Genomic DNA, 16,607 nt, shown 5'->3' on the forward strand with positions numbered 1-16,607 from the left:
CCATATGATAAGGAAGAGACCAAAAGTATCTACCCAAGATTAGAGATAAACACAAACCTCCCCCCTCCTCCAGCCCCACTCAAAAGAAAAGAAAAGACTGACGACCCCATGTCCCTCCGCTAATAGCCCTCTGCGTGGACTTATAAGAGATTCAAAATCTGGGCCTTGGAAGTAGTACCTGGATAACGCGGGTTTTTGAAAATCCTGGCCTGATTACCAGAGTTCACATGGCTGCCAGACAGCTTGCTGCTGCTTCAATTAAATGCAGGCAGAGATATATCGACACCAAGACCAAGAGATAAAGATCAGCCCAGACCTTCCCCAGGGAAACTGCTGAAGATTAGATTTTTGTTATGATAACAACAGCATTTACTAAGGGAAGATGCAGCAAAAGGAAAACAAAGCAAACAAGCAAAAAAAAAAAAGATTGCCTCTGTACTTTTCTTAAAACCAGTGATAGTCATACATGACACCCTGCCAAAAAGAAAAATAAAAAAAACTCTACAGTGGTCGTGACATGCTTTAAATCACTGTATCGGAGTGAGAGCAGGAAAAGCTGCAATTTAACACTTAGGACATATTTTTAAGACTGTCAGGAGTTATTGTAGTAATTTGGTAAGGGAGGGGGATAAAATGATTGATCTAAGGATAAATTGTATGTTTAATAATGCGTTTTATGAAATATTTCTGTTCAGATAATTGTATTGCATTGTCAAAGTTTAAAAATCAATAAAGATTAAAAAAAAAAAAGACTTTCAACATTTATGTGTCTTTATAAAATAGACCCAAAGGGGCTGATTCTATAAAAGGCGCCTAAAGTTTGGTACCTAAAATACACCCCCCCCCTTACAAAAGAGCGGAAGAAGTGCCGGCCGGCGCTCTGAGGGCTCTGCGCTGCTCTGATGGTCATGGAGTTCCTATGAGCATCGGAGCAGCGCAGATCATTCGGCACTCCAGCCGGCACTAAAAATCTCTTCCGCACTTTTGGAAAAGGGGGGTTTCATTGGCAAATGCCCTTAATAAGCTCAGTAATTGCTAAAAAAAAAATTAAATTGGGAGATAGGCACCTATCCAGTTTCACACATGTGACCGGATAGTAACATAGTAGATGACAGAAACCCAGCACGGTCCATCCAACCTGCTGAACAGTCACTTTCATTATCAATTCATTAATAAATCAACCATGAATGATGTATAAAGGTCAGATGCACCCTATAGATGTATGTGTACAACTTGTAGTGCCTACTTGTTCGCTTTCCCATCCTTGAAGGGCTGTATCTACAAGAGATTCCTCGATACAATATTATCATTCCAAGCAGGCAAATGGAATAAATGCTTAACCAACTTTATCTCAAGCGTGCTTTCTTAGTCAATCAAAACTTCTCTCTTTGACAAATATCTCCGACTCCATTTCGACCATGATGTACTTCTAAAATACCTCCAGGAAAAATTTGATTAATCTTACCATGTTAATGTAATTTTGGAAGGTTTTTTTTGTCATATCACTGTCTGTATACAGTCTCTTCCTCTGTAAACCGCTCTGAACTGTGTGTGGTATTGCGGTATATAAAAGTTATTATTATCGCAAGGCACTTAGCAGTGCCTAATACCTAAGTGGACGTTTCTATGGGCGGAGTGCGACTTAAGCGTCGCTAGAAACATAGAAACATAGAAATAGATGGCAGATAAGGGCCACAGCCCATCCAGTCTGCCCACCTCAAAGACCCTCCCCTACCTTTCTTTGTGAATAGATCCCACGTGTCTGTCCCATTTGGCCTTAAAATCAGGCACGCAGCTGGCCTCAATAACCTGAAGTGGGAGACTATTCCAGCAATCAACCACCCTTTCAGTGAAAAAGAATTTCCTGGTGTCCCCATGCAGTTTTCCACCCCTAATTTTCCACGGATGCCCCCTTGTTGCCGCTGGATCCTTGAAGCAGAAGATATCTTCTTCCATCTCGATGCGGCCCGTGAGATGTTTGAATGTCTCTATCATGTCACCCCTCTCTCTGTGCTCCTCGAGTGAGTATAGCTGTAATTTATCCAGCCTTTCTTCGTACGGGAGATCCTTGAGTCCCGAGACCATCCGGGTGGCCATTCTCTGGACACAATTCTCCCAAAACTTAGGCGCCTGAAACGTAGGCCTTTAAAACCCTCACCTACATTTCAGACGCCTAAGTTTTGACATAGGAGCTGCCAGCCGCGATTCTGTGTGATTGACATGTGGCTGGTGCCGGCCGATTTAGGGGCCGTTTATAGAATCGGCCCCTCAATATGTACCCAATTGCTCTGAGGAGACCAATTATAAAATCACTCAATTTGTTGCTATTAATGACAACAAAATATTGTAATGACTAGGTTTGTTGTTGTTGTTTTTTCCTGGTAATTGCATCTGAAGTGATTTACACAATAAAATGTATCAGACTATCTAATATGCACTTCCAGGCCCCCTTCTGTTTCACCCTCAGATCCAATAAACTCCTTGGGCCTACCTAGGATTCCTGTTGGTTCCATGGAGGTGAATGGGACAGGAGCAAAAACAGACTTGCTCCTGCCCCTAGTGGTTGTCATGACCTCCAGCAGCATCGCGATACCTGCTGGGGGAGGGGGATTGGAAAGAAGGGATGGCTTTTTTCAGATAGGTGTAAGGGGGATCTGATGAATGGATGTTCCAGGAGGGATTGGAAATGCTCCGGTGACCAGCCCCACTTAAATTAACACCGGATATTCAGTGCTGGTGAACGGGCAAGGCTAATTTAGCATGCGACGGTCAATGTTTAAAAAAATGCTGACTGGCACCAGCCGACTATTGGCTTGGCTATAATCACAACTGCTGTAACAGAAAGAGAGCAAAAGATATGATATGAAAAAATATGATATGATAAAATTGATATGAAAAACAAACCCCAAGAAGATCATATAGATTAACTCATCCGCTGGATGACAGCTGCGCCTGTGGGTCAGCAAACATGCATTTTTGTTTTGCAAATGAATTTGTGGATTTTTCCATGAAATGATTTATCCTTCGTCAAACATGATAAATCTACTATAATCAGCAACAGATCAGAACACCCTCCATTGTTAAAAAAAAAAAAAAGTCTGTGGAAATTTCTGCCAATTTGTAGCAGGAAAAAAAAAAAAAAGAGAGAGAGAAAGAAACGGCAGCACATTCACAAAATGTCACAGAAGCAGATCAGAAAAGCTCAGCAGATGCTTTAAGAATTTTTGCACAGGGTGATTTGCTGAACTTCCGCATATTAAGTGGATGGAAAGAAAAGAACCCTCATTAGTTCAATAGCGATGAGTCATCTAAGAATCCCCATATGCCCTGTGGGCTTGTGAATCAGGTATATATTTCAGCCAGACTTGGCTAAGGTCCAAAGCTCTTATCTAGCTAGTCATACATATGAGGACCAACACCCATCTAGAAACATAGAAAAGGGCCATAGCCCATCAAGTCTGCCCACTTTAATGACTCCACCCCCTCGACTTTACCCCCCTAGAGATCCCACATGCGTATCTCATTTACTTTTAAAATCTGGCACGCTGCTGGCCACAATCACCTGCAGTGGAAGTTCGTTCCAATGATCAACCACCCTTTCGGTGAAGAAATACTTCCTGGTGTCGCCGTGAAATTTCCCTCCTCTGATTTTTAGCGGATGCCCTCTTGTGACCAAGGGTCCTTTAAGAAAGAAGATATCATCTTCCACCTCGATACGGCCTGTGATATATTTAAATGTCTCAATCATGTCTCCTCTCTGTAACAGGAGTCGCTTATCCACTCCCACGCTACCTGAAATCGTTTCCCTGCTCCTTTTCTGACTTCAAGTTTCAAGTTTATTAAAATTTTGATATAAACGCAATATCAAATGTTTTCAAGGCAATTTTTCATTATTAATCCCACATTGTCTCCTATCCCTCTATCTTATCTGCGGCAGGCGCTTACAAAATGGATCAATCATCGACAGCTTCCTCTTGAAGAATTGCGGCTTGACAGGACCCTAGGCGCCAGAAATGTAGGTCAGGGTTTCACAGGCCTACGTTTTCAGTGCCTAAGGTCACGTCAGAATTGTGGCCGGCGGTGTTTAGTAATGCCAAAGTCCGGCGCTGTCCCTAACCATGCCCCCTTCCGAGCTTCAGCATCACTGTGCGCTGCCAGCCACGAAGGAGGTAGGCGCCAGTCAAGGAGGGCGCACAGCGGTGGCTATTTTTTAATTTTTTTTAAAAGCCCATATGATGAAGTTACGATTGTCTTATTTTGGTCACACCATCAGACGAGAGAGATGACTGGAGAAGGACATCATGTTTGGGAAGATCGAAGGAACCAGGTGAAGAGGGCGACCTGCTATCAGATGGCTGGACATGTTCAAAATAACCATGGGGATGACGCTGGAGGACCTTTCCGGACTAGCACAAAACCAGATTCCTTTTTAAATCCACAATTCATCAAGTCGCCAGGACTCGAACACGAGTCGATGGCACCTATCAACAAGATATGTTCCAATCTTCCCTAGTGTATTAACCTTAAATGTCTTTCTTTCCTATTTAAAATTATAGTTTTCCCCTCTAACCCCTTGTAATCAAAGTAATTCACATACATAATGTTATGTCTGTCTGTCCGACTTATAAGTGTTAATATTTGTTTTCCAATTCTTATAATTTTTACTATTGTACACCGCCTAGAAGTTTCTATAGGTGGTATAACAAAATTTTAATAAAACTTGAAACTTTCTTCTAAGGAAATTGTTGCATTAGTTACTCTAAGTGGCACTTTGGACAGACAGTACCATGTACAAGAAATGTGGGGATTTTATAAAGCATACACATGTGGCATGACATAGTCCATGTACAAGTACACATGGTGACACCACATGTACACGTAAGCAAGTAAGATGTAAAAGTGCTTTGAGAGTAGATTTTGGTGGAACATGGTAAGATAAGAAAACAAACCAAGAAGATGACTGGTTAGTGCGGTACAATATCAAAAGCCCGCCGGACTCTGGTGCGCCGACAATCCCGCGGCAACATTTTCACTCAGAACATATGCGCACCGCCGCTTCCGCCACTTTTAAGCCTTTCCGTTAGTGGTGTGAGGGGAGGTGTGGGGGGAATCCCCCCACTACATTTACAAGTCCTCGCGCTCCCTTTGGGGGAGGGGTTGGGCCCCCCAAGTATACTGAAAACTCCCGTTTCCCTTTCCGTTTTCATTGTTTGGGAGTTTTCAGTGTAGTGTGTGTGTGGGGGGGAGTTCTCCCCCCCCCCCCAATGGGAGCGCGAGGACTTGTAAATGTAGTAGAAGGGTACCCCCACCTATCCCCTCACAGTGCTAATGGAAAGGCTTAAAAGCAGCAGAAGTGGCGGTGCACATATGTCCTGCGTGCAAATGTCGCCGTGGGATTGTCAGTGCGGCCAAAGTCCAGCGTGCTTTTTATGGGTCATCGGTTAGTGCTCGATCTCCTTTATTAGATAATATGACTCCCACTTGACACGATCGTGTTTCGACCCCATAAGGCCTGCCTCAGGAGTCTGATTATTTGAACTGAGGAGATACTTGATGGTGCACATTCTTGTGAAAATTTTCTTCTAGTGTTTAAAAAAAAGAGACTCTTTTTATTTGCCCGATTGCAAAAGAAGGATGATATTATTGACAACAGTTGTTCACGAATGCCTTTGTCAGCTTTATGACCCTCCAAAACACGATCGTGCCGATTCAGTGTCATATTATCTAATAAAAGAGATCGAGCACTAACCAGTCACCTTCTTGGTTTGTTATCATGCCTTCCACAATTCAGGTAGGAGGTATCACCTTTTTTCTCGGAGCACAGTAAGAGACACATTTTACACAAATGTGTTCTATACGTACCTTGAATGCAGCACATTGTGCTCAAATTTCTGTACCCAACTTTGTGCATGCATCAAGGATGCACACACAAATAAGTTGACTAATTAGCTCAAACATCAATAATTAGCTGCTAACAACCAATTATTGATGTTAACTGGCAGTCTTAAAAATATATGCATGCATTTTACTGCATGTTATTCTGTATAGCACGGGGGCATTCCAAAATGTTGTTTGTGGAGTTACAGAATTTGTCCAACGCACATCTAAGTTGGGCACTGGAATTTGCATCTGTTTTTTAGCAGGCGTTAGAATGACGTCCAGAAGTTAGACGCCTGATCCGCGCCAAACACTATTCTATAAAGTGTGCAATGTATTGAATTCCCTCTGTGATGTACAAGAGTAAATTTCTACAGCTATTATAGGGCAATTATATAAAGAAATCAGTATCTGCTTACCTCCCAAACTGGTGACCCGTCAAATGCCCGCAGGACAATTGCACGCCATCAATTGTGCCCCGACATTTACATGCACGGACAAATGCGTACAATGAATGGGAGGTGATCCAACATTTCTGCTCCGACGGGATACTAGTTTGTCTTTTTGAGGGTTACAAAGTAACCCTCTTTTTTGAGGAGGTGGGGGGGGACCCCCCACTGCACTTAAAACATTCACTTCCTATCTAGTGTTAGGGTTAGGTTTAATCATAATTATGGGAACCCTTTTAGTGGATATCTGGAAGGCCCCGATTTGCTCAGACTCCTCAGGCCCCGTCCAAGAGATGGGGTCTGAGGAGTCTGAGCAAATCAAGGTCTTCCAGATATCCTTCACGGGCCACAATTGTCATGCACGCACTTGTTTGTGCGTGCAATTGTCGGGGGCGCTTTTGTCCAAGTGCAATTGTGTTGGTGTAACCCCAAACTAGGCAACCTGTTACAAAAAACTGACTCTTGTGTGTGCACAATAAAACTTCATGAATAATAACCATTTTAAAACTTGGTCTGCAGCATTTCTTGAAGCCACGATGTCCTGTACCATGTTCCTGTTTGGTAGCATACTGTGCAACAGAAGGCAGCTAAGTGACAGTAGGATAACAGAGAATCTCGCAAATGAAAAGATGTTTTTTGTGTGCAATAACTGTTCAGATGAATTTGGGAAAGTAATAAACACAAAAACCGACAGATAAAGAGAGGTCTTGTCATCTCCAGATGGCTTCACTTGTGAATTTTGGGGAAATGTTTTCTGGGCAGTGTTATTCGGTATGTCAGATCATTGGCGTCGATTGCCCTGTACAAAGCTTGTTCATTTTGTCTGTATAAAACGGTGTCCCAATAAGGGCACAAAATTTACCCCCGTTTTACAAAACTACGCAAGAGGTTTTTAGCGCCAGCCAGCACGCTGAGCGCTCTGCGCTGCTCCGATGCTCACGGGAACTCTATGATCGTCGGAGCAGCGCGGAGCATTCAGCGCGCCAGCCGGCGCTAAAAACCTCTTGAGCAGTTTTGTAAAAGGGGGGGAAGGGGTAAATTTTTAATAAAAGGCATAATTGAGTTGAAAAATGCTGATATTTTTATTTTAGTATATAAAATGCATATTGCAATTAACCTCCTGTTTTACTAAGGTACGCTATGCATTTTACTAAGGTACGCTATGCACATGTTAGCGTTTAGCGTGTGGTTAGCGCATGCTAATATTTAGGGCTCCTTTTACTAAGCCGCGCTAGGGCCTTAATGCATGGAATAGTGCACGCTAATTTGCCGCATGCGCTAGCCGTTACTGCCTCCTTTTGAGCAGGTGGTAGACTTTCAGCTAGCGCACGCTATAGCTTGCGCTAATCCGGTGCGTGCGTTAAAACCACTAGCGTGGCTTAGTAAAAGGAGCCCTTAGTGCGCACTAAAATGCTTAGCGCACCTTAGTAAAAGGAGCCCTAAGTGTGGAGCACAATATCTGATAAATGCCCCCCCCCCCACAACTCTGCTGGCACAATCTTGCTCTTCAGATCAAATTTGTTGATCAAATTTTTGTATCTTTGCGGTTTAATTCCCACAATGTTGCATCTAATCTCCTCCTTCAGCTGAGAAATTGCTGTTGGCTTGTTAGCGTAGATGCAAGATTTCTCAAAACCCCAAAGAAAGCAGCCGCATGGTGTCGGAAAGAAGTCGCTCGGTCTCTGGGAACCGATTCAGTGCATTTTATTTATTTATTTAGATTTTTATCCTGTGATGTCCTCCCCAAAGCTAAGAACGGGTTACAAATAAGACATTCAATGTGCCGCGCCGCTCCCACTTTGCGGCGAAGGACATTTGGTCGGGGTGGCCCCTCGCGCTCGCATGGGAGCGTTGTAGCGGTTGACCGGCCTGGTTCTCCCTGTGGCCGTCGGCATCGGAGGTAGAGCGGCGGCCGAGTTGATCGCGAGTGCGCCACGTGGCCGATGGTGGCCTGCCTCTCCTGTTTCTTGGTTGGTACAGCCTGCCTACATGCTCACCTGCTGTGCGGTGGGGCGGTCCAACTCTGCAGGGGAACAGGAGCGTTCCAGCGCTTCCCTGCCGGCCGACGTTGGGCGCGGGGGTCGCCGGTGAGCCGCTGCAGCCCAGAGGAACACGGGGCCGTCCAGGGTGCAGCAGCAAAGTTGTTATCAGGGCATTGCATCGGGACTGAGCCAGCCACCGCTGTCTGACCTGGGGGGCACGTGTAGGCAGGAACAGGAGAGCCACTCCAGCCGCCGGAGGAACTCAATGAGCAGTTTTGTTCTTTCACGCGTCTGCCTCCCGCGATCGCTGGATCGAAAGGGGCGACCTCCCTTCTGCTCACCCCTAATCTATCTGCCCCCCCTCTCCGCCCCCCCTACTCCTTCTAGATTGGCCCCAAGGCTTCGGCCGATTTGTCTGCGCTCCTTCCTATCCGGAATCGGAGCTTGTTTTTTCAGTGCATTTTATTTATTTATTTAGATTTTTATCCTGGGATGTCCTCCTCAAAGCTAAGAACGGGTTACAATAAGACATTCACAGTGTAGAATAAGAATATTGATATAACATTATCTTTTTAGATAGGTATTTGGAATAAAACCTTAAGTGATCTATTTCTGAATTCATTTTCATATCAAATATTTAGAAGATCTTTGAAGATCGACTTATTTGACAAATTTGTTTAGATTTCTTACTGGTTTGACTATTTCTACCTATGCGGGTATACTTTTTTGCAATGGGTTCTGTTACTACCCAATCAATTCCACCATGAAAATCCTTGGAGTCATCCTGGACCGATGCCTGACTTTTGAAGATCACACCAATGCTCAGGTTAAAAAATGCTTCTGCACCCTCTGGAAACTACGTACCATCAAACACTATTTTGACTTTTTCTCTTTTCGATTGCTGGTCCAATCTCTAATCTTAAGCACCTTAGACTACTGTAATATCATATACTAGGGATCCTTTAAGAAAACCATCAAACGAATGAGAACCATTCAGAATACTGCCGTCCATCTTATCTATGGTCTCAAAAAGTCAGATCATGTAAGCCCGTTCTACAGAAAACTACACTGGTTGCCGATGGAGGCAAGGGTCATCTTCAAGTTTGCCTGCCTCTGCTTCAAAACCATAACAGGTTCATCCCCAATCAACCTTTCGCACCATTTTGTATTTCCAGGCAACACTTGCACGCTTAATACCTATCTGTTTGCCTTCCCCTCCCTGAAGGGCTGTATCTACAAGAGATTCCTTGACAGATCACTGTCATTCCAAGCAGGCCAATGGAATAAATGTCTAACCACCCTCATTTCTAATTCACCCTCCTACCAATCCTTCAAGAAATCAATTAAAACCTATCTCTTTGACAAATTTCTACGACTCCTTCCTACCTGTTTTTACCTCTGAAATACTTGTTGTACTTCTGAAATACTTCCGGTCATACCTAACCACTCTCGGCTTACTAATGTAATTGAAAGTACTTTTTTTGTTGTTGTTGTTTGTAACTTCGCTGTCTGTGTACAGTCTCTTCCTCTGTTTAACCGCTCTGAACTGATTGTGGCATTGCGGTATACAAAAATAAAGTTATTAAAGTTATTATTACGGGTTTTGATGTATTTTCACTGTATACTATGCAGTCTATCTTGATGTGAAGTGAACTGCTGAGCTTCAAGGTATAGCGAGATATAAATAAAGCTATTATTAATCTACAAAGGACAAGAAACTACATAACATGAGGTTACAGACAGTAGTCTACAAAAGGAGTTTGTCCGAACAGCAACGTTAGTGGAAAAGGACGGTGTTCACTGCTCTTCGGAAGGCCATCAGTGACCTGATTGGTTCCATGAGAAAGCGGCTGTAGCAGCATTTGCTTGCTATTTCCATTTTGCACCCAATTTGCAGATTGTTTCAGCCAAACTTGCCCCACAGGTGTAATCAGTTTTCATAATAATGTCTTGTTCGTTCGTGTAGCGATCCACGTCTACTAAATGCAATGAGTCTAAATGACAGTCGTGAAGTTTTCAGCCCCGTCTAAACCATAGAAAGGAAATGGCGCCCAATTCAAACCTTGCGCTCTTATTGGACACCCCTTTTTACTTATTCTAACAGCAAAAAAAAAAAAAAGCAAAAGGGCTTTTGGGATAGAGCTAGCAGAATTTTATTATAAGACCCAACAAAGGCTATGTTTGACATAAGGACCTACATCAGGGGTCAATATACAGTAGTATGATTCATGTAGTATACGAATGCTATTCAAAAATCAAAATTGCAGTAATTTGAAATATAATGTTAAAGATCTTGATACTCAATATAGTTTGGAAATCCTGTGTTTCCAGGCGGATTTCTTGGGTCACCAAGCCGCTAAGTGGTATAAATTGATATATGGTTTTACAAATAAAAAACAAAAAACGGGTCTAAGAGACATTTGGAGCATTGAGATTAAGCATCAAATTTCTGCTTCTCAATGGCCACGAATTTGGTCTTGGAGAATTAGATGTACAGTGTCGGCATTATGAGACAGACTTAGTTCTTTTTGTTGCATAGAGCTCTTTTGACCCCAGTACGTTTACAAAAGTTTGATAGCTCTAGATCTAATAAATGTTGGCACTGTAATCTAGAAGCAGGGACTTTGGATCATCTAATTTTTTATTGTCCTTGTATTAACGCCTTCTGGAAGTCAATTTGGTCTCAAATTAATTATTTTCTAGAAAATGCAGTTGCTATGTCATATGATACAATTTTGTTTGGAACAATGATGAGAGCAAAGAGTCAAATTTCAGCAAATAATAATAAATTACTAATGATTATGACAGGAGTTGCCATTCAGAATATAACTAGAAATTGGAAAGATTATACAAGACTTAACTATACTTTTTGGTGGAATTCTATATGTTATATTTATAAAATGGAACGAATTCTTGCTATGCAAAAAGGAAATTATAACAAGTTTAAAAAAATTTGGGGGCCATTGATTGAATATTCGAATGATTAGACAATTTTTTTTTTTACAGAAGAATAATATGATATGGGATTGGGAGGGTATAATGAGATTCAAATAAAATGTTGATATGTGTGGAAGGGAAGGGGGGAGGGGGGATAATATAAGATTTAATATTATATGAAGTATACAAGTGAATTGCATGAATATTGAATGATTATTGTATACTTGTTATGAGATATGAAAATGAATAAAGAATTGGAAAAAAAAAAAAATTGTGAATGCTTGGTTGTAATCCACCTTGTTTAAAGGCGAACTATGAATAATAAACTATCTTTTCATAAAAGAAAAAAAAAAATGCCAAGATATGAACGATCAAACACTTCTCAACAATGAGTTCACTCCAAATCGCACCAGAAAATTGGCATATTTTGCCTTTTACAAACCTTGTTCATTAGTCAATATATTTTTTCTTGCATTTTGCAGGCGAGTGGGTCCAAAGTAGATTCCCATTTGGATCCCACTTAAAAAATATGGGCAGTCATGGAAAATGCTACAGGATTATGTAAAATCAGTATATTAACCCCCCCCCCCCCCCGGACCGCTATAAATGCCGGTTTTTCCTTATTATGACCGGGATAGCCATGCAAATGATTACTCGCAATTGGAAGAATTGGGATCACCTTAGTTTTCCTTTTTAGTGGATGAGCTTATGTTTAACTTATAAATATGAGAAAATTAATGCTGACATGCTGGGGCATAATAAGATATTCAAATTAGTTTGGGGTCCATTGACGTCTTTTGTAGATTTGCTATAGTTGTCCTATATCTTTATTTTCCGTTGTTTTTCACCCACACAGCCAGGGGGGGTGGGAGTGAGAGGGAGGTATATCTTTTGTTTTGGTATTATTCCTGATTGTAATGATAGATGGGGGAGGGAATTTTTATCTTTTGTATAGATACTGATTGATTATAAGTGCTTGGTTGATTATCATTATTTGTATATAAATTGTATTGCACTTTTTGTTGGCATTAAAAACTAAATAAAGTTAAAAAAATAAAATAAAATCGGTAAAAGAAATCCTGTATTTTAAGTAATCATCATATTAAATTTTGATTTCATTACTATGGTGCAGAATCAACAAGACAGTACTGAAAGGTTACTGAAAGGTTAGTAACATGTATACTGACAAAGTTATTATGCAATTGAGTTTAAATATCACTTAACACAGCCAAGGGTCATGATATAAAATCCAAAAAAAGGAAGGAGAAATGTATCCCACCTAGACACAATCAGAAAACAAATAGGAGTGCGACACGTGAACGACCAGGATTTAATATGAAAATGTAATCTTTAATTCACCATTGAAAAAAATGAAGACAAATATGCTGGACACAATGTTCATATGATGACCATAATAATGCATAACTCAATCATGCAAGACTCGACATGGCTGTGTTTTGACTGGTCCGCCTTCATCAAGAGTCAAAACAAACCTCCATTTCAGTGTAAAATGCTATGTGCAGGACACGTGAACCAATGACCATATGGCCCAATAGGAAACCAATCGGCTACAAACTTCAGTAGATTTGTCTACTAAGGCTAAAATTGTACACAATCACACAGAAAGCCTTAGGATAATTCACTCTCAGACCTCAGCGGTGCAGCCAGTATGCAAATTAAACTTTTTTTTCATACAGCATATCAGCACCCAAATCGTCATTGGTCTTACTTAATAAATGTACTTTAGATATAGGTTTTTTTAGAATACAGTAATTTAGGGCAGTGTTTTTCAACCTTTTTTGGGCAAAGGCACACTTGTTTCATGAAAAAAATCACGAGGCACACCACCATTAGAAAATGTTAAAAAATTTAACTCTGTGCCTATATTGACTATATATAAAGTAATTCTCTTGAATAGGAATCAAATAAACACAAAGAAAGTATTTTATAATTACTTTATTATGAAATATTAAGTAAACAGAATAGTGAAAAATTATAAAATACTTTATTCAGTGCCTGGGCCTGGGCCTGGGCCTGTTTGGCTGAACACAAAGCTGATATTTTGGCTGGAATCGAAGAAAGACACACACGTAGCTCTTCGTCAACAGCTCTCAGTCTCTCTCTGTATTTGGTTTTTATAGCAATCATGCTTGAAAAGCTAATCTCACACAGATATGTAGTGGAAAATGGGAGCAATGTCAAAATAGCTTTGTTTGCCAGAAGGGGGAACTCCTTGGCGGTATCCAACCAAAAACTGTCCAAAGGTAGATCAGCAAATCTTAGCTTGAAACCACGATTTTGTCTCAGTTCAGTTAGTTCCTCCTGCTCCTGTAAAGTCATGTCCTTTCCACCAACTGATGCTGAGCTATAAGGGTCTCTAACCCAGTCAAGGCATTATCCCAGGACAAGCAGGCAGCATATTCTTGACTGATGGGTGACGGCACCGACGGAGCCCCGGTACGGACAATTTTAGAGTGATTGCACTCTAAGAACTTTAGAAAGTTCTAGCTAGGCCACACCGCGCGTGCGCGAGTGCCTTCCCGCCCGACGGAGGCGCGCGGTCCCCAGTTTTCTTAATTCCGCGGAGCTAAGAAGATGCGTGTTTCCAACGGCTGTTGGAAGATTTTTTTCTTATCACTTGCCTTCCCGCTCGCGCGTATTTTTTCTCTTCATATTTTATTTTCCTTCTTTTTTTTATTATCGTTTGTAAAAAAAAAAAAAAAAAAAAGATTGTTTTCTTTTTCATTTTTTTCGATCTGCCCCGGCGGGGCCTGTTGGCACCATCGAAGCCTCGGGCTTCGATTTTGCTACAGCAGTTTTTCCCTTCATGCCCCCGTCACCGGGTTTCAAAAAGTGTCAGCGGTGTGCGCGCACTATATCCCTCTCCGACCCGCACAAGTGGTGCCTCCAGTGTCTGGGTCCGGACCATAGGGCTGAAACCTGCACCCGCTGTAGTTCTTTACAAAAAAGAACGTTAAAAAATCGTCAAATTCAACAGCGGATCCTTTTCGGTACCGCTACCAACTGATGCTGAGCTATAAGGGTCTCTAACCCAGTCAAGGCATTCAGTGGAGACTGAAGAGAAATAAAATGACAACTTCTCCTCAAGAGTTTTTAAATGTTTAACTATTATCTCACACAGTGCAGCAGTGTGAACACCTTGCCATTGCTTGGTGAGTGTGAGCATTTCAAGATTGCCACTTTCCACGTGTTGATGCCAGAGTTGCACCTTTGAACGGAATCCATTTATTTTATCTGTACTTGTAAGCAGGTTTTCACTTCGGCCTTGCATTCGTGTGTTCAGTTCATTCAGATGATAAAATATATCTGCCAGGTATGCCAGCCTTGCACACCACTCATCACTTGCAAGCTGCTTTGCGTAATCTGACCTCTCATTTGTCAGAAACACTTTAAGTTCCTCCCGCAGCTCATACACACGAACCAAGACCTTGCCACGCGACAACCACCGGACCTCCGTATGAAACAGCAAGGTTTTATGCTTCGCTCCCATCTCCTCACACAAAGTTGCAAATATACGACTTTTCACGGGTCGTGACTTTACAAAGTTTACCATGCACACAACATCATCCAACACATGAACTAGGACTGCTGGTAAAGTCTTGGCTACGAGGGCCTCGCGGTGTAAAAAACAATGCGTAACAATCACATCTGGATTTCTTTCCTTCACTCTGCTTACAAAGCCTTTGGTGCGCCCGACCATGGCTGCAGCTCCATCGGTGCAGACACTTGTGCAGTTTTCCCACTTAAGTCCTCCTTTTTCAAGGTATTCTGATGTGACCCGAAAAATTTCTTCTCCTGTTGTTTTTTCTGGCAATGCCTTGCAAAAAAAGAAGTTTTCTCTAATTGCATCACCATCAACAAAACGCACATTGGCCAAGAGTTGAGCATGTCCACTGATATCAGTAGACTCGTCAAGTTGCAATGCAAATTTCTCACTGATACGGATCTTTTCCAAAACCACACTTTCGATGTCTGCAGACATGTCATTAATACGTCTGGAAATTGTGTTGTCTGAGAGAGGGACTTTGGCTATTTCCTTAGCTGCTTCAGGTCCGAGCATCTCCTCTACAATAGCTTTGCAGGCAGGAAGTATTAATGTCTCTGCCATAGTGTGCGACTTTTTTGACTTGGCTATAAGTTCAGCAACTTGATAGTTAGCTTTAAGAACTCTTTCATTTACCTTTGTGGTTTTTCTCATGAAAGTTGCCTGTTTCTCCGTGTTGTCACGCAGGCGAACAAAATAGTCCGCATTCTTGTTTTGAAGCGAAGGGTGTTTCGTTTGGAGATGGCGTTTAAGTTTGCTTGGGACCATAGCACTGTTAGCTAGCTTTTCACCACACACCACGGACAGTGGAGTTGGTTTGTTTGCATCTCCAGTGAAAGTAAATCCAACTGAAATATAGCTTTCGCTATATTGCCTTGCGCCAGAGAATTTGCTTGCGCTAACCATCTTTGCTTTCTTTTGACCCCCACTCATACTTGGGCTCTCATCTGGCTCAAAATTTTGTTCAGAGTCTAGTTCTTTCCTTTTCAAAAACTTGTCCATCACTGCAGTATCTCACTGTCACTCAGGACTTACTGCGCTTGTCTCCTCCAGATAGCCACTGTCCGTCACACTCAGCACTCTTCTGATCGATCCCCGATGAGCCGGCGGATGACAGCTCCAGATGACAGCTCTGTAAAACTAAACAAGCCAGACCAGCACAGATCAATCCTACACCGTCAATCCTAACAGAAAACCATGTCTTTCAAACACACAGAACACAGAAAACACCTTCGCCTAGTATGGAATAGGTCATCACAAACTAACCCCTCACCCTTTTACAAAACTGTAGTGTGGATTTTAGCCACAGTGGTAACAGCCCTGACACTCATAGAATTCTGAGCATCAGAGCTGCTACCACCACGGCTGGCGCTAAAAAACGCTCCACAGTTTTGTAAAAGGGGGGATAAAATAGAAATACACAGTTTCAACGCTGTAGCTCAGAGGTGCCCAAACTTTTTGAGCTTGTGAGCTACTTTAAAATGACCAAGTCAAAATGATCTACCAATAATAAAATTAAAAAACACAAAGCACACTATACGCTGAGAAAATGTTAATTATCATTCCTATTCTGGGTTTTTTTCAAAGAGGTCAAGGCAGATGACTCTATGCATTGTCACCTCAGTAACAACCATACAAAAATAGACAAATATACCCTCCATCCTTTTTATTAAACCACAATAGCAGTTTTTAGCGCAGGGAGCTGCGCTGAATGCCCAGCGCTGCTCTTGACGCTCATAGGCTCCCTGCGCTAAAAACCACTATTGCGGTTTAGTAAAAGGTGACCATATTGTAAAA

General features: G+C 41.9%; 1 protein-coding gene across 1 annotated transcript; it reads right to left on the reverse strand.

Annotated features, from left to right (window-relative positions):
• Window positions 1-14,219: 14,219 nt before the first annotated feature.
• LOC117366447 (zinc finger BED domain-containing protein 5-like) lies at window positions 14,220-15,812 on the reverse strand. The gene has a single exon (XM_033957784.1). It carries the CDS (start codon window positions 15,810-15,812, stop codon window positions 14,220-14,222), a length of 1,593 nt encoding a protein of 530 aa, XP_033813675.1.
• Window positions 15,813-16,607: the final 795 nt, after the last annotated feature.

The sequence above is a fragment of the Geotrypetes seraphini genome, chromosome 9, assembly GCF_902459505.1.
Source record: "Geotrypetes seraphini chromosome 9, aGeoSer1.1, whole genome shotgun sequence".
Taxonomy (NCBI): Eukaryota; Metazoa; Chordata; class Amphibia; order Gymnophiona; family Dermophiidae; genus Geotrypetes; species Geotrypetes seraphini.